Source organism: Lupinus angustifolius, chromosome LG01 (assembly GCF_001865875.1).
Source record: "Lupinus angustifolius cultivar Tanjil chromosome LG01, LupAngTanjil_v1.0, whole genome shotgun sequence".
Lineage (NCBI taxonomy): Eukaryota > Viridiplantae > Streptophyta > Magnoliopsida > Fabales > Fabaceae > Lupinus > Lupinus angustifolius.
In genome coordinates this window covers 26020550-26043272 of record NC_032009.1, presented here as the reverse complement: position 1 = coordinate 26043272, position 22723 = coordinate 26020550, and the positions used below count along the sequence as shown (strand labels likewise).

The following is a 22723-nucleotide window of genomic DNA, read 5'->3' as shown; positions in this document are numbered from 1 at the left end:
AAGCTAATTCGCCATTTAAGAGATGTGAATGGTTCTGTAATTGTTGAAATTAATTTCTTGAATCTTCCAATTTGGGGTTTGATATCAGATAGGAAAGAGATGAGAACAAAGAAGTAACTAACAGATGCAAGAGTGAAAATTAACACAGCAGAGCATAGACACCCTCAAAGAGGGTGCTCTAATACCATGTAGAATTTCAAACTACTTTCCATTGTTTCTCAAGCTTTCTTTGATGGTGAATGAGAAAATAAGTTCCAAGCAGAGAAGAGTACCAAGAAGAAGATAGATGAATGAATACTTCAATATATTGAAAGGAGTGAAGAACTTGATTACATTATGCATCTTTAACTAGCTTTATATAACACTTTTCAATAATATAAAATAGAAAACCAAAAATTACTAACTTAACCGACAAAGGTTTCAAAAAGTGGAAAGTTAACAGTTTTGACTTATTGTTGTGGATCATTTTGATGAGCTTCTTGAATTGGATCTTTAAGTTCTTGATGTAGTTTCAACAAAATAAAATAATAATGTGTGAGAGTCTCATGAATATGATGAATCCTAACTAGTTATTTCATAAGTTAGAGATAAACTTGCTACAACTATTATACGTCCTTTCATAGCTTTTAAAATCTCTTCCTTTTAATTCGTTAAGACTTTATTTGAGATTTTTATTTCAGATGGGGAGAGAATGAAAGAATTGATTTTGTAAAGTCGTCCCATTGTTTAAGAGTTGTATGAAGGAGAGATGAAAGTTTTGGAGGGTTTCTCAGACTTTCTAAAATCCTTCATATCTGTATTTTTAAAGTTTCTCCCAATTTGAGATTTTTTTAAGATAAAATATAAAAATACCAAAACATTTTTAATAAAATTATATAATTATATATTATTGTTCATTTCTCTAACATTATCATAAGCTTACCATTCTCATCTAAATTTCATATTCTCACACAAAGAGAGAATTGTCTTCTTTCCTCATTCCTAATCCTATAACCACTCTTTTTTTTTCTAGTAACTCTTAAATATAGCCTAAGTGATAATCTAAAGATAACAATTTGGCACATATAGTTAGTGTTTACACGAGTCCATATTTTCACCTATTACCGGGTATTTATACAAATAGTGAATATCTATATATATCTAACAATTTTTCAAGCTTAATTATATATTTTTTAATAATTAATAAATATAATAATATATGACAACATAGTTCATATTTGCTATCCTAAAAAATGTCCTACTTTATAAGTCATTTCTTCTTATTGGTTGAAAAATATATATTAAAATAAAAAATTTAATTATAAAATATTTTTCTAACCACAAGAAATGACAGATGAAGTGAGACACTTTTTTGGATAGAAGATATACTTTCATAATAACATATGTATAAAGAAAGACTTATATATAAATGTATGAATATAGAGATAACTAATAAAATGTTGTAAACACATTAAAAATTTAATTTCAATTAAAATTCAGTCATAATAGTATCGAAACATAAACATTTTTGTTTCTAAACATATCAGGTTGTATGTGTCTGCAAGTTTTTATGCATGTAATATATCCTTGTCAGTATAGTTAAACCACTTCAATTCATTTTGACACAGGTGAAAGAAGGATTATATTTTAGTTATGGGAAATGGAGAGTCAACTTACAATTCTCATGACGATTTTTTCCAACAACCCTATTCATATTCTGGCAGTTCAGGGAATATTAGGTATCATGAATCTTCTTCTCATGCTGAGAGCTCGGTGAATACCAGCTATCAATATAAGCAGCTTCCCACATACATAGCTGACAACTTCAGTTCATTGGATCATGTCTTCACTGTAACTTTCGATCATTGATTTAGAGAGAGGATTGTCAGTATTAATTTGGTTTTAAACTGCGGATCTAGTGGAGCCTTACACCATTAGACAAACAGTTTGAGACTAAGTAGAAAGAACATGGTTCCATTAGAAGAAGTTAATATAGCCTGAACAACAGTTAAAGAAGCTGTCCATGTTACTCTTAGGTCAATTTGATTAGAACAGATCTCTATTTGGTGAACGGGATTACTGTATCTGTAATCTTTGCTGATGTTTTGAATATACTTACCTTTAGCATGTTATATTTTAGGTTGTTTCAGCTCTGAGAAAAGCTGGTCTGGAACCTTCATATTTAGTACTTGGTATTGACTTCACCAAAAGCAATGAATGGATAGGTTGTTCCTTTTGAATGTGAAATTAATATTGTACATTTATATAAGTATGGCTAATGCGAAAAACTTAAACCTTGATAATTGTAGGCAAGCACTCCTTCAACCACAAAAGTCTTCATTCTATTAGAATCACTCATGATCGAAATGAGCAAGCAATATCCATTATTGGGGATCACATCTCTTCTGCCCCCTGCCATACTCTCTCTTCATTTGGTGAAGATAATCTAATACCATGTTTTGGATATGGTGATGGTGAGTAGCGTTTTCTGACTTAATTGAAGAGAAATGTTATATGTTTTCTCTTTAATTGATATCGTTCAATACACTTCTGTAGGATCTATACATGATAAGAATGTGTTCAGCTTTTATCCTGATCATCGCTCTTGTCATGGTTTTGAGGAAGCACTTGCACACTATAGAGCTTGTTCCACACTTAAAATCTATAGATTTAGTATACTTTATTACAAGTGTCTGTCGCACATATAATTGACAATGTTGGACAGTAATCCTACTGTAGTTATAGACTAGAGAGATACTTACATAAATTTACACACACACATAAAACGTTATTATTGTTGTATTATTTGTGCATATATCTAGGCACATTATGAGGGTGAGTTTCCATGCAACAATAGGGTTGCTTTCTTTTTAACAGGAGACCATGAGTTCAACTCATGAAAACGGGTAAGGCTGCATGCATCTATAATTCCCAGTCCTCACTAGGTAGGAGCCTCGTGTATTGGGTCACCCTTTTATTGCTAGTCTCATCATGTGTTTCATAATTAAAATGCCTAAGGAATTCATTCATTGCTAAGAACGAAGACTGAAGTTCAGATATCAGTTCTATACCTTTTTGATGATATGCTGATTCCATACTTCACTTTTGGCTGACATGCTGGAGGAGCTCTTGGACTGTAGAAACTTCAGAATTTATTACCTTCAAATCATTTTTCTTATTTCTAATTTAGAAGTTCTCCTTAAAATTTAGTTTGGACAAATTTTTCAGGAATGCTGAAGAGCTTTCTAAGGTTAAGGTATTAGTTGACAGTAGTATATAGTAGCTGGCCTCATAACTTAAAAGACCATTTTCCTTTATATTTATGTATTGTGTCACTAGAATTTTGAAACAAATACCAATCTCTAGTTTGGAGTAGATTGATAGTTATAAAGTAAGTTGTTTGTGCTGTTTGTATAAAATTGAATTTGTCTTCCCGTTTTGTTCATTTCTATCTAGTATGGGGGTTTCAGTACTAGAAAGAGTGCTTGATTGTGGGTTCATTTTGCTGGAGAGAAATTCTAAAATCTTTAGCCGGAAATCTTGCCCTACTCATCTATTTGGAATTGGCTTGGTTTATAATCTTCTTTTAAGGTTCATCTCATGTTTTTTTGGTTACCTTGTCATCGCAGGGTGGGGCTAGATTGCCTTTTAAGCTGATGTATCTACTGTTTCCCTTTTTGATGCTATTTTTGTTTGACTCAGTTTTAGAGGTCCTCTTATCCTACCTTGTGATCATGTTCTCCCTTGATGAATTGTTCTTTTATTTCAATAGGGGGGAAATACGTAGTTTATGGCTAAGGTATCCAGACAGTGATATAAAGATTTAATTACAATTGTTTCCTCTTTATAACCATATATCTAACTTCATTTGCCCCCGTAATCGATGCAGCTATTGACATTGCAGAGAGAAGCAATGGTCAATATCATGTTCTTGTTATTATTGATGATGGACATGTTTTATCTCTGAACTAAATCTCATTCTTTGTATTCATGGCATGAATTCACTGCCTTTTCCTAAACTGCTTCTGTTTCTGGAATATCTTGTTTTTTTAATTATAGGTTACTAGAAATTCAGATACACCAAATGGAAAGCCTAGTTGACAAGAACAAGCAACTATTAATTCTATTGTTGCTACATGGTAGCAGAATTTCTTTTGTCATCTTTTGCTATTGATCTTGGTATCTGTATTCGATGTGGAGCTATTTTAATTGTTAGTCACTATCCTCTGTCAATTATTTTGGTTGGAGATGGACCATGGGACGAAATGCAGAATTTTCATGATAACATCACTCAGTGCTTATATAAGCATGCATATATTTTCCATGAGTTTGTAATTAGTGTTCTTAAAGATAGATGTCAACCTTTTCTCCACGGAATTAAAACTGATTGTCTACAAGAGTTGTTCTGTTATGTGAGAATCAAGCATTGCAGTGACTTGATGGTGATTAGCTTGAAAATTGATTGGTTAATGTCAAAAGGGACTGCAAATATGACCAATTGACCACCCTGCTGCCAATATCTTTAGAGCAGTCTCACCACTGCTCAACTTTGGTGCAAAATAGTTCTGAAGTTTTGAATACTTTTTACATTCTCAAAACAATGATATAGTATTTAATTTTTCATCAGTAGTTACTCTATTTGGTGTTAGAATGATATCCTTTTAGGACAATATAAGAACGCTCTTCAAAGTCTCCTACTTTTTTTTGCTGCTGATGTGCGCTTGTCTAGTGCTTTGTGATTGCAACTCTTTGATGATTATTTTGCTAAATTTCAAGGATCTTTGTCCTACACAGTCTTAACATCTATGGGTTGCTCTTTTGATTGACGATTGTCCCTATTCTATGCAATGACAACTTTGTCTCTTGAGGCACACAAAAACTTTCGAAGGTTTGTATAACATTTATGTTTATCAAAATAGATATTTGAGTCATTACAAATAATAGGTGTGAGTTGCACACTGTAGCTGCAAATCTGCAACTTATTTTCCAGGACTTGACCAGTGACCACAATAAGTTGAAGTTCTTCCAATGATTTCAGGTTGATTGAGCACTGCTGGTATCAATGGTCTACTCGTTGTGATCGAATCCAATAAGAGGAAAGCTCAAGAACAGAAGAGTTGCAAAATGATGAATGTCATTCGAGCATATACCTGAGATGAGGTGCTTGAAGTTTCTTTTGGCTGGAGATAAGTTTTCATGTCACTTTGTCACCTCAATTTTGAAATTTAGCAGTGCGATGTCTGCACAAGGATCCTCTTTGATAGTGGAAAGGGGAGTTCTTGTTTTTGTTTTCAAGACATTGGTCTAGTCATGTAAGACTTTATTGAATCTATAAGGTTGAGGGTTCGATTCCTGGGAGTGACATTTGTTAGGAGGGACAGTGGTGAGAGAATATCCTTCATAATACCAAAAAAAACATCCTTCCTTGCTGCCATATGATGCATTTGTTTATGGTTACATAATTCTCTTGTAATAAGTTACAAACCATCCAGCTAAGCCATATACCCATACCTATACCCATATTGTGCAGGAAGGAGGATCCTCTGTCCCTAAAAAATCACGTCTTCATATACCAAGTCAATCAAACACCTACCAAATAGTATAGAAAAGTTACTTTATAATTTTATGATTTTTCTTTTTAAATAGATGGCAATTTCCCATTGTGTTGGAACACAATGTGACATATGATCCCCATTCATTGTGTAAATGTAGTCTACATAAGTTTAGATTCTATTATTATAACCATCGTATTCTTGTTTTATGAATAAAGAACTAATGTTTTTTGGATACGTGGTTGTCCTCTTAATCAAAACTTCACACCTCTACACAAGCCAAGAGGAATGGAATAACAGAGAAAAAACAACCAAACCTTATGTATCATACAAATTATTTAGGGAGGATATGTATAAATATATTGTTAATTGTGGCAACTAAATGGCTAATATAAATATTAAATTGAGCTCTCCTCACCTTTTTGTCGCCAGCTTGTTTATGACAGAATGACTTACAGCCAATCATTATTTGCTCAGCACTTCAGCTATATTCACGGACGGATGGGAATCTGTTGTCCTCAAACACGTCCATGGCCAATCACAATGAAGTAAAATTGATTAAGTTATGAATATTTAATTTTTGGTAACAGACGTGACATAATAAGATTGGTCTGGGACAGGGTTTAGGACAACAGATCCTTGTCCATTCACGGACAGCATAGTTAACAAACTTACCAGAATTACTTATCCTTAACTGTGTCTCATTCCATACTCAAGTCTGTCAAATGAATAAAAAAAAATTAAAACAAAAAATAACAAAAGTCAGATTTTGATTAGTTTGGGACATACAATGAGATACCATTCAAAACAAGTGATCCCATTCGGTTAGCAAACTACCACACCCAAAAAATGTTTAGTAATGAATAACTAAAATTGCTTTAAAATGTGTTCATAAAATATATATTCGTCAAAGTTTTAATTTAGTCAAAGGGGTTATAAATATTACAAGTTAAACAAACTAAAAATTACGAGTTTGATTTTCCAAATCTTAGCAAAATGCACTTCAAATATCAGCCGCAACACAGTATTATGAAATTCTATACAGTATTAGTTATGTGTATTTTGTATATAATCTTAATAGGGATGCCGAATGTCTTTTAATTGCCGTGCCTGAATATTGTTTTATAAGGAGCTTTTATAACTTTAATATCATCTATGGTTTACATGGTTTCAAAGTTTAGATTCTATTATTATAACCATCGTATTCTTGTTTTATGAATAAAGAACTAATGTTTTTTGGATACGTGGTTGTCCTCTTAATCAAAACTTCACACCTCTACACAAGCCAAGAGGAATGGAATAACAGAGAAAAAACAACCAAACCTTATGTATCATACAAATTATTTAGGGAGGATATGTATAAATATATTGTTAATTGTGGCAACTAAATGGCTAATATAAATATTAAATTGAGCTCTCCTCACCTTTTTGTCGCCAGCTTGTTTATGACAGAATGACTTACAGCCAATCATTATTTGCTCAGCACTTCAGCTATATTCACGGACGGATGGGAATCTGTTGTCCTCAAACACGTCCATGGCCAATCACAATGAAGTAAAATTGATTAAGTTATGAATATTTAATTTTTGGTAACAGACGTGACATAATAAGATTGGTCTGGGACAGGGTTTAGGACAACAGATCCTTGTCCATTCACGGACAGCATAGTTAACAAACTTACCAGAATTACTTATCCTTAACTGTGTCTCATTCCATACTCAAGTCTGTCAAATGAATAAAAAAAAATTAAAACAAAAAATAACAAAAGTCAGATTTTGATTAGTTTGGGACATACAATGAGATACCATTCAAAACAAGTGATCCCATTCGGTTAGCAAACTACCACACCCAAAAAATGTTTAGTAATGAATAACTAAAATTGCTTTAAAATGTGTTCATAAAATATATATTCGTCAAAGTTTTAATTTAGTCAAAGGGGTTATAAATATTACAAGTTAAACAAACTAAAAATTACGAGTTTGATTTTCCAAATCTTAGCAAAATGCACTTCAAATATCAGCCGCAACACAGTATTATGAAATTCTATACAGTATTAGTTATGTGTATTTTGTATATAATCTTAATAGGGATGCCGAATGTCTTTTAATTGCCGTGCCTGAATATTGTTTTATAAGGAGCTTTTATAACTTTAATATCATCTATGGTTTACATGGTTTCACTCAATTATATATATATATATATATATATTTTTTTTTTTTTTATTTGCATGCACATGATGAATCAAACTAACTCAAACCCCAACTTGGATAACCATAAATGGAACCCGCTTCTCTCTCTCTCTTGCGCGTATTTGTTCCTAGCATTCGCCATATTTTAGGTGAAAAAACTCTTGAATATGTCTCCCATTTGAGAATTTCCCATTTTCAGGTTTCACTACAACAACATTAACAACAGAAAATAAACAAAAGCTGGAGAAAATCCACCTCCAAATGAAACCGTCTTCTCAACCATACCAAGTCAATAATCTTCCACCCTCAAAAACTAATTAACCCATTTTTCTCTTCTTAAAATGGATGATGATATAGATGAAACCTTGATCCAAGTTTCACATATTTGATATATATCATAAGTGGCGACTACGAAAACGTCGTGTAACCGAAAATTAAGGCGCAACATCATATAACATTATTCCATACCTTAATTTGTGGTGACACGCAAATGCCTGTGTCTGATCCTAGTTCTGGGCGCACATTCATATGGCTCATAACATGTCTTTTATTCATTTCTATAATTGCAGGAGGGGCATGCCTTGCAGCATATACGGTCCTTCCTGAATCAGAAACTGCATCATGGTTACCCGTTCTTGGGGTCACATTAGTTTGTTTACCATGGGCATTTTGGTTCTTTACCTTCTTATATAGAGTCTTCTCAAGGTGTTGTGGATATAGAGTTAGAGTCGGCGTTGGTGGTGGTGGTGGAGGAGGAGGAAATGGTGGTTCTGTAAATGCACCTGGGAAAGTGGACATGGAGGGTGCAGGTCAATCATCAAATGGTGGAGAATTAAATAGGGAATCTTCTGTTACTTCTCATGAGAGTGAAGTGCCTCTAGCAAGATCAATGGCCTAATGATATGAATATTATATAGGGTGGAGAATTAAATAGGGAATCTTCTGTTACCCTAATGATATGAATATTATATGATTGATTCTATTGGAATTTTGGTCTTGATGGGTTTTGCTTTTGGCACAAGAAACTCATGACATTGTTATCCCATATAAGCTAATTGCCCATTTCTTTTTCATATTCTGTTCATGTTATTTTTGGGTTGCCAGTGTGGTAATTTCAGATCTTAATTCTTATTAAGGTGACCCGACTTCAAATGATTGAAACAATCTCTAATTCTCATTACGACAACTCTGTTTCAAATCGTTGAAAAATCTCTAATTCCCGTTATGGTGACCCTACCTCAAATCGTTGAAATAATCTCTAATCCTCACCATGCAATGCATATATGCACGCACCTTATGGTAGGTCTTGTTAGAACACATATATGGGATTTGTCATATATGTGACCATTGACAAAATATAGAATTATAGATGATACTTTTCATTGAATCTCACCTTTCCCTTTACAGCTATAAGAACACTTGTTGATATGGATTATTATTCTTTATGAAGAAATGGGACTTTGATAATTGAATTCTCATTTGGTTCGGATATTGTACTCAATTTCTTTTTTTGTAATATTTAGTTGTTCTCTCATATTGCTATATCCTCTTTCTCTTTATCTCTTCTTACACTAACTGGTTGTTTATGGTAGAGCTTTCATAATGTATTTCTTCCATTGTTCTTTACCTCAATTAGATGTAGCATTGACCAAAAGGTATGAACTCATATATATAGATAAAAAAAAGGTATGAACTCATATATAGAGATAAAAAAAGGTATGAACTCATATAGCATAAGTGTTGATTTCAGATAACGAAATACTAATTAAACAAAAGAAATGATTTATGTATAAGAGTTTTTTGTCAATGAGTTATATGTAGGTGCATGTCTATTACGGTTCAAAATGAAGGGAAATAAACAGATAAATAAGGATATATAATTAACCCGCACCTTTTGGAAAACAGAGAAATAAATAGAATAAATGAATCAGTGGAAACGAAAGTTTGTATTAAAAAACAAAATACACGAGTTTTCAATCTACTTTACTAAATAAACAAATTTTATGTACCAAAAGAATAAAAATGTACAAATGGTGCAGTATAATTATGTAAAAAATCTCCTAATATAAAAGTGTGTTTAATGGAACACAATTTTGCTGCCGAGATAATGTTCTGCATTAATGAAAATGAAAAAAATAACAATAACAATAATACTATTGCTAAGAATTTTAATTAACAAGGCATTTTTATTGATGCAAGACTGTTGTAGAAATGAATAAGGACTAAAAAGCATTCTTCTATTTTGAAACATTTCAAATTCCAAACAAACACTGAAACATTTTGAAATGGGGAGCAAGAGCGGTAACAAAGCACTGAGCCTCAACGATAGTCACTATCGCTACCTTCAACGTCTTCCCACAAATCCTTCTCCCCCAAACCCTAACCCTAACTCTCACTCTTCTGCATCTGCAATGAAAAACGATGAAACCATTCCTCATTTCTCTGCAATCACCGACTTCGATTCTCCTTCTCCGATCGGTACTATTCAATCTCTCTCTCTCTATATATATATATATGTATCTCTTTTATGCTTGCGTTACTTATACTTCATTCCTTCGATTATTAGCGAAAAACTTATCGGAGAAACACGAACCGGTCAAGCTTCGATTCGAAAAAGAAGAAGACGATCCTCTTAATATAGAAAATGTCGCTCCAATAGTCTCCGATTCTTCCCCTAGTAACTCTTCTCTCTCTCTATATATATGTGTGTGTGTGTGTGTGTTTAATCTGCATTGATCATGTGATTTTTATTTATTATTAAATATATAAATGTGTAACTGGTTTTAATTTCAGAGGAAGAAAACAAGGTGAAGACAAAGGTGAAAATGGAAGGGCGACGGCGTCTCTGTAAGGTTGCTTATTCGGACAAAGTCGGCGATGGTGCTGGTAAGAAGGTGGCGGTTGATGAATCCAACGCTGATCATGTCATCAGTCTGGATACGCCTGTTAAGGTAAAGGAGAGTAAGGATGGGAGTGAAATTAGGGATATTTTGAATGATCTGAGCTCCAGGTTTGAATTGCTCTCTGTTGAGAGGACCCGAGTCAAACAAAAAGAACCTTGTGTAGATGAGGTAGTGGAGTATAGAAGTGCAGGTTCTTCGTTTTCTCCCGAACAAGATCTCCATAAGGGTACTACTAACAATGCTAAGGGTAGTAATAATCCTGCTGCTGCTATTGAGTATGTGGAAGATGATGACTCTGATGATTGTGTTCAAGTGTTGGATCATTTCGAGCCACAAAATGATGATGGTTCCATAAAATTAGCAGATCCAAAGTATACATTCAACTTGCCTAGTAAAATTGGAAAAATGTTGTATCCCCATCAGCGAGAAGGGTTGAAATGGCTCTGGTCTTTGCATTGTTTGGGAAAAGGTGGAATATTGGGTGATGATATGGGTTTGGGGAAAACAATGCAGGTAAGGAAATGAAAACCACAATGCTTGATTAGTATTTTCCTTGTTTTATAATAACTGGTACATAATTTTTTAATGTTGGAATGTTGTATTCTTTTTGCAGATTTGTGGCTTTCTTGCTGGTCTGTTTCATTCCCGTCTAATTAGGAGGGCAATGGTGGTGGCTCCCAAAACTTTGTTGCCTCATTGGATTAAAGAATTATCGGTTGTTGGTCTCTCTGACAGGATAAGAGAGTGTGGCTGCCTTTTCCTTATATAAGTTTATCTTATATAGCATATGAAATTGAAATTCTTCTGGTATACGAATAAAAATCATTGAGTTGTGTTTCTCTGCAGATACTATGGAACTTCGACGAAAGCCAGAGAATATGAACTTAAGTCCATACTTCAGGTATTCATTTGAATTTGGTTCAGTGAAGGTTTTACCTGATTGTTGGAGAATAGATGGTATTTGTACATTTTTATTTTATCTGCTATTGTGTATTAACTTTCAATATATTATCCATGTTTTCTCTTTAGGATAAAGGTGTTCTTCTTACGACCTATGACATTGTCCGCAACAATACTAAATCTCTAAGGGGGAATAATTATTTTGAAGAGGATGATAGTGAAGATGATCCAACTTGGGATTATATGATACTTGATGAGGTGCATATCTCGATAACATACATATCTTGTATTTTTCATGCGATCTTCAAAGTCTTATGAATCTGATCATGCTGCCGATTTAATGTGTTGAAATTTGAAATATGACATTTAATTGAATATAAACAATGATGCTATATATTTTTTGGAAGCGTTATCTTTTGCTTTTTCAAATGGTTATAAACTGTAGGGACATCTTATAAAGAATCCGAGCACACAAAGAGCTAAAAGTTTACTCGAAATACCTAGTGCCCATCGCATTATTATCAGTGGCACGCCATTGCAAAATAACCTTAAGGTATTTTGATGAATATGGTCTTATTATATAGTGACATACAATATTGATTAATTAATATATAGGTTATGTGTTTACTGGTTTTTATTCTGAAAACTAACAGGAGTTATGGGCCTTGTTCAATTTCTGCTGCCCTGAATTACTTGGTGACAATAAATGGTAATAATCATTTTCATGCTTTATTCTTAATTAAGCTAAGCTGTTTTAAAACTTTGTACAATATTAAACTTTAAATACTCTCAGGTTCAAAGCCCAATTTGAAATGCCAATACTTCGTGGAAATGATAAAAATGCAACTGACAGAGAGCAACGTATTGGTTCAGCTGTAGCGAAGGTAATAATTATTTGTGCTTCAAATTCTAATTTATCTAACTTGAGTTATATGGCTTTAGATGTCAAATAGTATGTTCTAGGTTGTTGATTTCGATCTCATATTCACATGCTGCATACAATTAGAAGAGTACAATAAAAAGCTTTCCACATATCCATATTCTCCTTCTGGTGTTTTGATGTTATTACAATTGTTTGACATCTGAGTGTTTTATAGTTAGAAAGATCTGCTTTTTCCTTGACGTTGTTTATGTTGTCTGAGATATCTTTCTAAAGCAAGGGAATATATGTTATTCTTTGATTAGTATATAGTATTCTCTCATCTTATCATCAATTATAACAAAAACTACTTTAACTTAAGCAATGTAAGTTGTCTTTTTTTCTATAGGAGCTAAGAGATCGTATTCAGCCATACTTCTTAAGACGTCTAAAGAGTGAGGTTTTCAATCAAGATGATGAGAAATCAACAGCAAAGCTTTCTCAGAAACAAGAGATTATTGTGTGGCTTCGATTGACCAATGTTCAGGTTAGAAATGTAATTGTTCATTGTTTTATATTTTAAGGTGAGCCTTGGTGCGATGATAAGGTTATTTCCTTGAGATTTGGAGGTCACAAGTTCTGGAAATGGCTTCTCCACTTGTGGGGTAAGGCTGTATGTATAGGTTTATTCTCCTCACGAGTCGACACCACCAGGTTGAAGCCTGGTACAATGACTTTTGTTTAGATTACCCTGAACTTGTTTTGGTATGATAATCTTGTTTCATTTTGATATCATGTAGCGACATCTTTATGAAGCATTTTTGAGGAGTGAGATTGTTCTCTCAGCATTTGATGGCTCACCATTGGCTGCCCTTACGGTAATTTGTGCTGTGTTTGTGTTATTCTCTTTCTTTTTGGCTGTGTTCTTATGTTTTATATTCACATTTATTTTGTTTTGTTCTCCTTTCTTTTTCACATTTTATTTTGAAAATCTTTAAATGGAGCAGATTCTGAAGAAAATATGTGATCATCCACTTTTGTTGACAAAGCGGGCAGCTGAGGATGTGTTGGAAGGGTTGGACTCAATGCTAAAGCCAGAAGAGGTTAATATTGCAGAAAATTTAGCGATGCATATCGCAGATGTTGCTGACACAGATAAATTTAAAGATGAGAATGATGTATCGTGCAAAATTTTGTTTATTATGGCATTATTGGTAAGTACTAATATCATGGAATTTATATTTTGATATGTTACTAGTTTAAATGATGTTATAGTGAATGTTATTTGTTATAGGATAATTTGATCCCAGAAGGACATAATGTGCTAATCTTTTCTCAGACTCGCAAAATGCTTAATCTTATTCAGGTTGGTCTGGAACTTATTTCCTTCACCTGTGTTCATTACAATTATTTTTCCCATACATTTGCTCTTCCATATCACTTCACTATTGTTGCTATAAATATGTGAGGAGTGGTTCCATTAAGTTTTAAATACATTTTTGTCATTCTCTCGTTTGTATGCTGAATTCCTCGATTTAAGGGTTTCTGCTCTACTTATTTATAGGAATGTCTAATATCTAAAGGTTATGACTTTCTACGAATTGATGGTACAACAAAACCAAGTGACAGACTAAGGGTTGTTAATGTAAGTGTTTTACATGATCAAATAATAATATTTGTAATCCCTTAAATTCTTCTATCTTATGCCGCCTGTTTTTTATTTCAGGATTTCCAAGAAGGCCATGGAGCTCCTATATTTCTTTTGACATCTCAAGTTGGTGGCTTAGGACTGACACTCACAAGAGCAGATCGTGTAATTGTAGTGGATCCTGCTTGGAACCCAAGGTATATATTGAAGTGTTCCTTCCTTTGAATTTAATTTCAATAAAACCATTTCTAGTTTTAAATTATTAACCATTTAATTGGTTTATTAACTCAGTTAGTAAATAACCACCAAATGGTTAATTGTTCCTGAGTTGGAAATCTTCGTTTTTGGGGTACTATCCCAATTATATTTTAGAAGATTGTTTTAAATTGTTTAGTGTATAGATGGTAAAATAGATGTTTTGTTTACTCCTTTTTTGAAATGGTACTTCTGGAAAAAAAATTATTGCATATCTATGGTAATTTTGTTATTTCCGTCCTCAAGACAGTGAAAGTGGTCAAATAAGCTAAATAATGTAAATTGCCTCCTCTCTTAGCCTTTTGTTTTTGCTCTATTGCTTTCTTCAAAAAAAAAAATGTGACCACGGTTTGTGTCCTAAATTTTTGCCATACAAGTTGCTTCATAAAAGTGCCTCCGGTGAACCAAATCCAATCTTTAGATCAAAATATCAATATGTGGAGTTCAACCAAATCCAATCTGAATGAAACTTAAATATTACGCATCTGGCCGTAGATTACTTTAGCTAGTGTTTATTTCACCATATCATGTGATCATAGTCTCTTTTTAATGTTATCCATCCATTAGCCATGTTTGTTCTTTAAATTATTATTTCTTGAAATGTTGTGTAGAAAGTAGTGCTTTCTTTTAATTTACTATTTGACCTTCCTTAAGGGAGGTATTCTATTATTTTGTTTGTAAAGCACCATCATTATTTGTTTTTAACAGTACGGATAATCAAAGTGTTGACCGTGCATATCGCATTGGTCAAACGAAAGATGTTCTTGTGTATAGACTGATGACATGTGGAACTGTGGAGGAAAAGATTTACAGAAAGCAGGTAACTTTCATTCTTTATAGTTTCATTGCACTACATGAGTAAAAATGTGGTTAGACATCATTTACCTTTTTTAATACTCAAATTACATGAGTTTTTAGGTATATAAAGGAGGATTATTCAAATCCGCTACTGAACATAAAGAACAAATCAGATACTTTAGCCAACAGGTATACTCTTTGGTTATTACTGTAATGTACTTTAGACAGCTACGAAGTTTCCATTTTTTTGGCCATTATTATTAAAAATACATCTCTTGTATTTAAAATAGTAGCGATTCAGTGTGATAATATTTGTTTCATCCCTTGCAGGATCTTAGGGAGCTTTTCAGAATCCCAAAAGAGGGATTTGATGTATCTGTTACCCAACAACAATTGGATGAAGAGCATGATCGTCAACACACAGTGTAATGAGTCTGTAACCTTAAAATATGTATTTTGGTGTAACTTATTTGATAAAACACGTTTTTGCTTTTCTTACTAATGTTGAACTAAGCCTTACTTTGCTGCAGACTATCTTGTTTAATTTGCTTAGTTCATATAACTTTAACATTGTTGCTCTGCATATATATCTCATGCTTGACGTTTTGATTTTCACTGAGCTGTTTGAAATTATTTTTATATGAAAATGTCTAATTGCTCTTCTGAATTTTAACTTCAAAGGAGTTTTTGTATATATATAGGGACGATTCTCTCAAGGCACATATACAATTCTTGAAAAGTCTAGGCATAGCTGGAGTTAGTCATCATAGTCTACTCTTTTCCAAGACTGCACCAGTTCAAGCTGCTCTTGAGGATGATGAAGTGGCAAGGTAATGTTTTATGAACATAGTATCATTTAGCTGCATGCATGTAGTCATGTAGATATTAATTATCAATAATTTTATGTAATCAATTTGATTTTTGTTTCCCTCATGTTGGGTATCAAATAAATGTGTTGCTAAAAAAAATTAAATCATCTAATGTCACTAACTGAGTCAAACTGTTGAAATGTGAGAAAGATCCGTAGCTAGATACGCTTATTGTTATAAAGTTTGTGAATCCAATTTCCAATATATTTGTTAACTACTTCTATCAAACCTAAAGCTGCATTCATACTATTCCTGTAGGATTCGAGGGGCTAAATATGTTGGAACTTCAGTGTCTTCTTCTTCTTCACGTGAACATATTTCTGATGGGTAATGGTGCTTTCCTCACGTAACAGTTTTTAGATGCTTGAGGATGTTATTGGTGCTGATTTGAATTTTTTTCTTTTCAATTCTAAACCAGAGCTGAGTTTGCATTTAATCCGAAGGATGTGAAGTTGAGCAAAAAAGGCTCTTCCCCCAGTAATGCTGCTGAACTGACCAAGTCAGATATTAAGGATAAAATTAACCGGCTCTATCAAACACTCTCAAATACGGTATGCTTCTCTCTCTAATGGATTTGTGATTAGGTATAACAAGCATTGGTTGTACTGTATGAACTGTACCCGTTTTAGTAGTCTAGTCTTAAGTTATTACCCTTGATACTTAATTCTAAAACCAACTATAGAAATATAACATTTTTGTTTTTTGCGTTCCTAAATCCTAATACTAATTGAAAAATAGGCAAATATTGACATTATTTACTATAATGAACAGTGGAGTGATTTTAGTGTCATGTTTGATTCTGTGCAGGCAATGATTTCTAAGTTACCTGATAAGGGAGAGAAACTACGAAGAAGGATTGGAGAGCTGAATATAGAACTCGCTAACCTGAAGAAGGAAGAAAGTAGTGTAATTGATTTGGATGATTTTAGTAGCGAATTTGAAAGAGTGTTGAATGTATAGCTTGTTAATAGAAAAATTGATGCGAAGATGGTTTAGATTTCAAAATGATGAAAGGGGAAAGGGTGGATATTTTGGGTTGCTTTATTTATGTTTATGATTGTGCTGTAAATACCAGACGCCATTAAGGAGAACAAGCTGTTCTCTATGTTTCTACAAATTTTAGAACTGAAGTTATGAGTAGCACAAAAAAACAAGTCACAACTTCTCTAAATCATTCCAAAATTGAAAAATGCACATCAACAAGCAATTTTTTTCGTTGGTGTAATATTTATGCACAATAGTTTTAACATTTATATACAATTAGTTTATTATTCACATTTATTTATATTACTTATATTTAAGGATTAGTGGTCATTAAAAAATAAATGATAGATGATATATGAATGGACAAAGAATGAGAAAATAGATATCCCCTTGATTGATTGCATGAATTGGGTCATCTAATCTTATCCTTCAACTATAATAATTTAGTTTAATTTATTCTAGATTTACTTGAACCAGATATAGACTCTAGTGTTTTATCAGTTAAATATATAAAATTATTTCTGGTTCAGTTTTGTCACAGTATATCTGAAAATAATTAATTATGTAAACTACTAGATTTACACAATTTGTTTTATAATGGATATTTCTCGATTGATACATTATGAGTGAATTTTAGTAAAATTATACAAACTACTCCTCACTTTTTTGCACCTACATAAATCTCCCCTAGTTTTTATACTTTCATTACACTACCATTGTATAAGAAATAAGTGTAATTTTTAAACAAAAAATGTGATAAATACAATTAAATTAAACAAAATATGATATATTGTGTATACAAGTCTAAATAATATACAAATCAATGTATCTTTATTATTTTTTGTTGCAAAATGCATCAATAATTCTACATAAATATTGTTTAAATAGCTCTTATAATATAGTGTAACGAACCAAAAATAATAAAGAAATATTGACTTATATATTATTTCAACTTGTATCCACAATATATTATGTTTTGCTTAACTTTATTGCATTTATCACATTTTTTGTTTAAAAAATTACACCTGTTTCTTATGCAGGGGTGGTCAATATAATGAAAGTACAAAAATTAGGGGAGGTTTGTGCTGTAAAAAAGTGGGGAGTAGTTTATTAAATTTCACTAAAACTAACGGGGTGTGAGTATACATACATTATTTATAAATGTATTTATAAATATTGTTTGTGAATGATACTAGTTTTTTACCCATTAAGGGATCCCCTTCATTATACAAAAAAAAGCCACTACATTTATTTTACAGTTGCTTGGACCAAGGGATCCCCACAACTCTTTTAGATGAGTTAAACCTCTATGTTTAAGTCTTGTGACTGTCCGAGACATAATAAATTTAATTGCAAATTTAATACCCATAACAAATTTTGGCACATGGAATAAATACAAAGTGTAGGACATATATTCTCCTCAATGCAAGCGATCAATATCACCAAAAACATTTACTGTTCGAACTGTCGATAAAGTCTATACAATCTACCCATTAGATTACAATAAACCGTGGGACTGAGTTTAGGGGTTCTTGTTGATGTAAGCTGGAGAGTGTTTCAAGAGAGTGGTAGTTGTTTTTCTTTCCCTCCTTTTCACTTCCTTATTCCTTCTCAAATGCCCAAAAAAAACAAAAAAACAAAATATTAAAACCATTCCTATTATTAATAAGGACAGCGCCTGAATTAAAAGAATAAAACTTGCATAGGCTGACACAACCAATCAGGATTCAATAACGTGTTTCTGTTGTATTTTTAAATTATTGTTTTAATTTCTAGTTAAATTCTAATTGGTTGAACCTATATAGGCATGTGTATATGCGAAGTCTTACTCGAATTAAAATAACATATACATACCATATTAAAGGAGCATTTGCTTCTAACTGAGAATGATGCTTAGCCGAAACTTGATGAGCCACTCCATCTACGCCTCAAGTAGTCCTCAAATGAGAGAGTCTGCTCGGTGCTGCTAATAGAATCTGTATCATCCTCCAAGTCCAACAAAGCAAGGTCAAGGTGGGACAGAATATTGTTTGAAACTAGTTCCCCATCACATCCATCAACAAGTTCATGTGAAACACGAACTTCTTGTTCTGCCCATCTTGTTACTTCTACATCACCATGTAGGAGTTTTAACAACTGCAATGAAGAAGCATGACTAATATTTAAAAGAACATTACGGCAGGATAAACAGAAATGTGCAAATTTGCATGGGCAAGACTTACAAGGCAGATTTGAGGTCGCAATCTAGGTGATCGTCTAATGCAAAGAGTAGCAGCTAAAACCATTCTTTCTATATGGCACTGGTTGTAATCACTGCCTAGGCTTGGATCAAGCAACTGTGAAAGCTTCCCATCCTTCAAAATTGGTGTTGCCTGGATTGGATATTGGTATCAATCACAGAGTTCAAACTTTTAGTGTCCATGTCTAGTTGGATTCACAGTTTATATATTCAATACATGCTTTGATTTATTTCATATGCTATCTTTTTGTGACAATTATGGGAGCCAAATTCTTGACATGAAAAGAACTTACCCACATAACAAGGCTCTCTTGGCCCTTAGGAGATTCGTTATTAATCGGCTTCTTACTTGAGAGAAGCTCGAGGAGTACAACACCAAAAGCATATACGTCAATCTTGTCAGTCACTCTACCATGCATGAAGTATTCAGGAGCTAGGTATCTGCAGATAAAAGAAAATGTTTTGAGCCACTCAAAACTAACGGTAAACAAGGAAAAGGAGGAGCAAGAGTACATGTCACATACCCAAAAGTTCCAGCTACATCAGTACAAATACTATGTGATGAAGAGACACGACTAGCCAGTCCGAAATCTGAGAGCTGAAGACATAAACACAACTTAAAGATAGGGATAACTGAAATCAAGACAAGGAAATTTCAAAAAGTGACAGAACCTAACCCGCCATTGGAAAAAATAAATTACTGCACCTGAGGCTCAAAATCATCAGAAAGAAGGATGTTTGAAGATTTCACATCCCTGTGGATCACAGCATGTGTACAGCCATTATGCAGATAGTTCAATGCCTCGGCTACACCCACAGCTACCTTGTACCTCTCCTGCCATCCGAATGCATTACAGTCGTTCTTGTTGCCTTTGCCATGAAACATGAGTAAAGATAAATTGAGGGGGGAAAACTTTTGAACTTATCTCTAGCAGATGAGGCAAAATAAAAATATCTACCATAAAGGTTCTGTTCTAGGCTTCCCCTTGATAAAAGATCATATACCAGTAGTAAATTATTGCCCTCATAACAAAAGCCAGATAGAGTTATTATGTTTGTGTGATGCAAAGTTGTAACGATCTCAATTTCATGAACAAATTCCTTTATCACATCTTCAGATGACTTCAAACTTTTTATGGCCAATTCCTTGCCATCCAGAAGACATCCTCGGTAAACATGGCTACAGCCACCTGTTCCAACCAAATTTTCTGAAAACGAAATAAAATTATCAGAAGATATCACATGTGTGTGACAAGAATAAAAACATGGAAAAGAAAGTTGGAGGTAATGAAAACAAACCGTGTGAGAAGTTAGCAGTTGCAGCTGCAAGTTCCTGGAAACTATATAACCTGCATGTAGATGAGTACTTCTCTCGTAAGACCAACAAATCTTTAGCAAGGCCACTCAAATCACTGCAAAGTGAAGGAGGAAGAATGATATCATCGGATCCAAATGGCACAATGGCACCACTCTCCCCATCCAGAGTGGATTTGTCATTCTGGCCAGTTTTCAATTTGTTTTCTTGATGGACTACATCTGAAGAATGGCAGTTGGGTTGTCTTGATGCCTGTTGAAAAACAGATGAATTTTCTAAAGGAGATTTCTGTGTATGATTTTTGGGGAGAAACACCTTGCGAAGAAATGACCAAGCAGGTTTTGACCGGTTTGATTTGCACACCACAACTGAATAATTAGGAACATCATCAAGCTTTTGGATTGGTATCAACGCCAGAGAACTTTCCTCTTCATGACCATTACTAAACCCTTGATTAAGTTTAGTTGCAGAGTTTTCTTGCGATGATAACCCCCATGTACAGCTTTCACAATTCTTTAGTCTTTTCTTTGTATAAGAAGCCAAAGATTTGTTCAACAATTTGGGGCTTTCATTTAATTTTACTGTCATGATAATAAAATTTATATTAATCTCAAACTTTTCACCTGGAAAGGTTGCAAAATTTGACACTCAACTAATGAACCTCACAAAAGAGAAAAACATATAAAGCATGCAAGTTATGCAACTAATATATTTACAGCCTGACAACAAACTGAAATCAACTACGACCTGATATCAAAAAAGTAGACACAAAGAGGTATCATAAAACCTTGAGGTTCACACATTCCAGTAGGTTCTCTGCGGAATGCAACTTTGCCATTGCCCACGGCAAAAACAGAGACACGCTTGGGCAATTTCTTTGCACAATATTTGGCAACTGATGCTGAAGACTGGATTGGATGAGAGGTCTTCTTAGTTCCTAGAATCACCGCCGCAATGTCAAGTGATTTTGCCTCCTGCACCACAAGCTTCCGTACTGACACACCTCTACACACTTTAAGCTCCAGACCAATCTGCAGAAAATCAGTTATCATAATTCAAATTAAAAATATTCTAAAAATGCAAAACAAAATATAGCAAAATATATTCTACATGAATCAACCACAAAATGTCCTATTGTAAATAATGTTTATAGAGTACATCTAAACCCTTCTTAATGGTTTCCCCCTACATTTGACCATTGAGCTATCTCTTCTTCACAGATATCCAAACCACCTTAGGTGAAATTGTACTGTCTTTTCAACCATTAGTACTACCTCATTTCTCTTTAAAGAATTCATAGCTAATTATATATCGTTCCACTCATCTAACACAACATTCTTATCTCCATTTATTATTCTGTAGACTTTCCAACTCAAAATAAATAAATAAATAAATAAAAATACTAGCAAAACTGAGACCATGAACTTCAGTATTAGTGTTCTCAACGACCTAAGGATAATCACAAGTCATGACAAACTAACAGAAACTAATTTTCTACACAGTAACCGTTCATTTTCCTAGTTTTCTCAGCATCCTAACAAACAAGTAAGAAAGTGCAAAATGCAAGAGATAAACTAACCTGCTTCAAGTTGCAGAAGCCTTTATACGCCGTGAGAACTGAATCGAAAGTCTTCACAATAGAGAGAAGCGACGCTGTATCATCCTCTACACAGAGAAAAGAAAAACAGAGATTCTACAAAGTTCCAGAGAAATCAAAACTTAATAGAAAGAAAGAGTGAGAGAGAAATGAGTTACCAGTACCGGTGTCGATGGCGTGAAGCGCAATCACGAGGTCACCAGGCTCAGCAACTTTAACGAGAGACCAGGTCAGCAGTTCCCGGCTCCGGTGGTCCAACTTCACGGCTACTAAAACTGTCCGGCCTCCACCGCCGTCTCCGCCGTGGTCGGATAGGTTCATTGGCGGAGCGGTTGAGCTATGATGCAGTCACTATTGGTGGTGTTGGGCATTGGGAAGAAGAATCTTTGTTAGAGGGTTAACTATTGAATAACCAACTGCTATGTGGAAATGTTACCCTGCTTCGCGTCTCTTGTGAATATTGCTGTACCTTCAATTCGACCGTTGTTTGTGTTGACCCTCATGTTATTGCGTTTTGCACTTTTGCTTTTACGATTTGTCTGTATTGCAACTTGCAAGCCTGTATATAAAAGTCTAGTGTAATATTTATGTATTAATAGATACATCATTTATTATTTATTTGTATTAGTTTTACTT

General features: G+C 33.6%; 3 protein-coding genes and 1 pseudogene across 6 annotated transcripts; 3 read left to right on the top strand and 1 right to left on the bottom strand.

Moving 5' to 3' along the window:
- LOC109328048 lies at nucleotides 1633-4481 on the top strand (annotated as a pseudogene).
- On the top strand, nucleotides 8211-8618 carry LOC109327974. Its single transcript, XM_019561222.1, has one exon. The coding sequence runs from the start codon at nucleotides 8211-8213 to the stop codon at nucleotides 8616-8618; it is 408 nt and encodes a 135-aa protein (XP_019416767.1).
- LOC109358755 (protein CHROMATIN REMODELING 24) lies at nucleotides 9950-17094 on the top strand. Of its 3 annotated transcripts, none has more exons than XM_019603193.1 (22): nucleotides 9950-10198; nucleotides 10302-10397; nucleotides 10514-11136; nucleotides 11237-11367; nucleotides 11470-11524; nucleotides 11653-11781; nucleotides 11969-12076; nucleotides 12177-12232; nucleotides 12317-12407; nucleotides 12792-12929; nucleotides 13183-13260; nucleotides 13390-13596; nucleotides 13677-13748; nucleotides 13947-14027; nucleotides 14109-14227; nucleotides 14994-15105; nucleotides 15204-15272; nucleotides 15414-15508; nucleotides 15785-15913; nucleotides 16211-16279; nucleotides 16371-16503; nucleotides 16760-17094. In XM_019603193.1, exons 1-22 carry the CDS (start codon nucleotides 10006-10008, stop codon nucleotides 16910-16912), a joined length of 2937 nt encoding a protein of 978 aa, XP_019458738.1. In that variant the 5' UTR covers nucleotides 9950-10005; the 3' UTR covers nucleotides 16913-17094. The 3 variants fall into 3 exon arrangements, with proteins under 3 accessions (XP_019458738.1, XP_019458729.1, XP_019458746.1); XM_019603184.1 differs by having other exon boundaries at nucleotides 10287-10397; XM_019603201.1 differs by lacking the exon at nucleotides 10302-10397.
- Nucleotides 18285-22568, bottom strand: LOC109358739 (probable receptor-like serine/threonine-protein kinase At5g57670). 2 transcript variants are annotated; one of them, XM_019603173.1, is made up of 12 exons: nucleotides 22495-22568; nucleotides 22246-22444; nucleotides 22070-22155; nucleotides 21278-21521; nucleotides 20475-21071; nucleotides 20135-20383; nucleotides 19882-20045; nucleotides 19700-19773; nucleotides 19469-19616; nucleotides 19159-19308; nucleotides 18791-19072; nucleotides 18287-18543 (listed from the first exon to the last, which is right to left on the bottom strand). In XM_019603173.1, exons 2-11 carry the CDS (start codon nucleotides 22406-22408, stop codon nucleotides 18830-18832), a joined length of 2118 nt encoding a protein of 705 aa, XP_019458718.1. In that variant the 5' UTR covers nucleotides 22409-22444; nucleotides 22495-22568; the 3' UTR covers nucleotides 18287-18543; nucleotides 18791-18829. The 2 variants fall into 2 exon arrangements, with proteins under 2 accessions (XP_019458709.1, XP_019458718.1); XM_019603164.1 differs by having other exon boundaries at nucleotides 18285-18546; nucleotides 22246-22552.

Bases quoted from the DNA above. Each gene is read 5' to 3' on its own strand.
- LOC109358739 (XM_019603173.1), bottom strand. From the start codon at position 22,408: ATGAACCTATCCGACCACGGCGGAGACGGCGGTGGAGGCCGGACAGTT. The intron at 22,156-22,245 runs GTAACTCATTTC...TTCTCTGTGTAG, and splicing joins CGCCATCGACACCGGTACTG to AGGATGATACAGCGTCGCTT. The intron at 20,046-20,134 runs GTAGATATTTTT...TTCATGGCAAAG, and splicing joins CCTAGAACAGAACCTTTATG to GCAACAAGAACGACTGTAAT.
- LOC109358755 (XM_019603184.1), top strand. From the start codon at position 10,006: ATGGGGAGCAAGAGCGGTAACAAAGCACTGAGCCTCAACGATAGTCAC. The intron at 13,261-13,389 runs GTAATTTGTGCT...TAAATGGAGCAG, and splicing joins CACCATTGGCTGCCCTTACG to ATTCTGAAGAAAATATGTGA. The intron at 16,504-16,759 runs GTATGCTTCTCT...GATTCTGTGCAG, and splicing joins ATCAAACACTCTCAAATACG to GCAATGATTTCTAAGTTACC.
- LOC109327974 (XM_019561222.1), top strand. From the start codon at position 8,211: ATGCCTGTGTCTGATCCTAGTTCTGGGCGCACATTCATATGGCTCATA.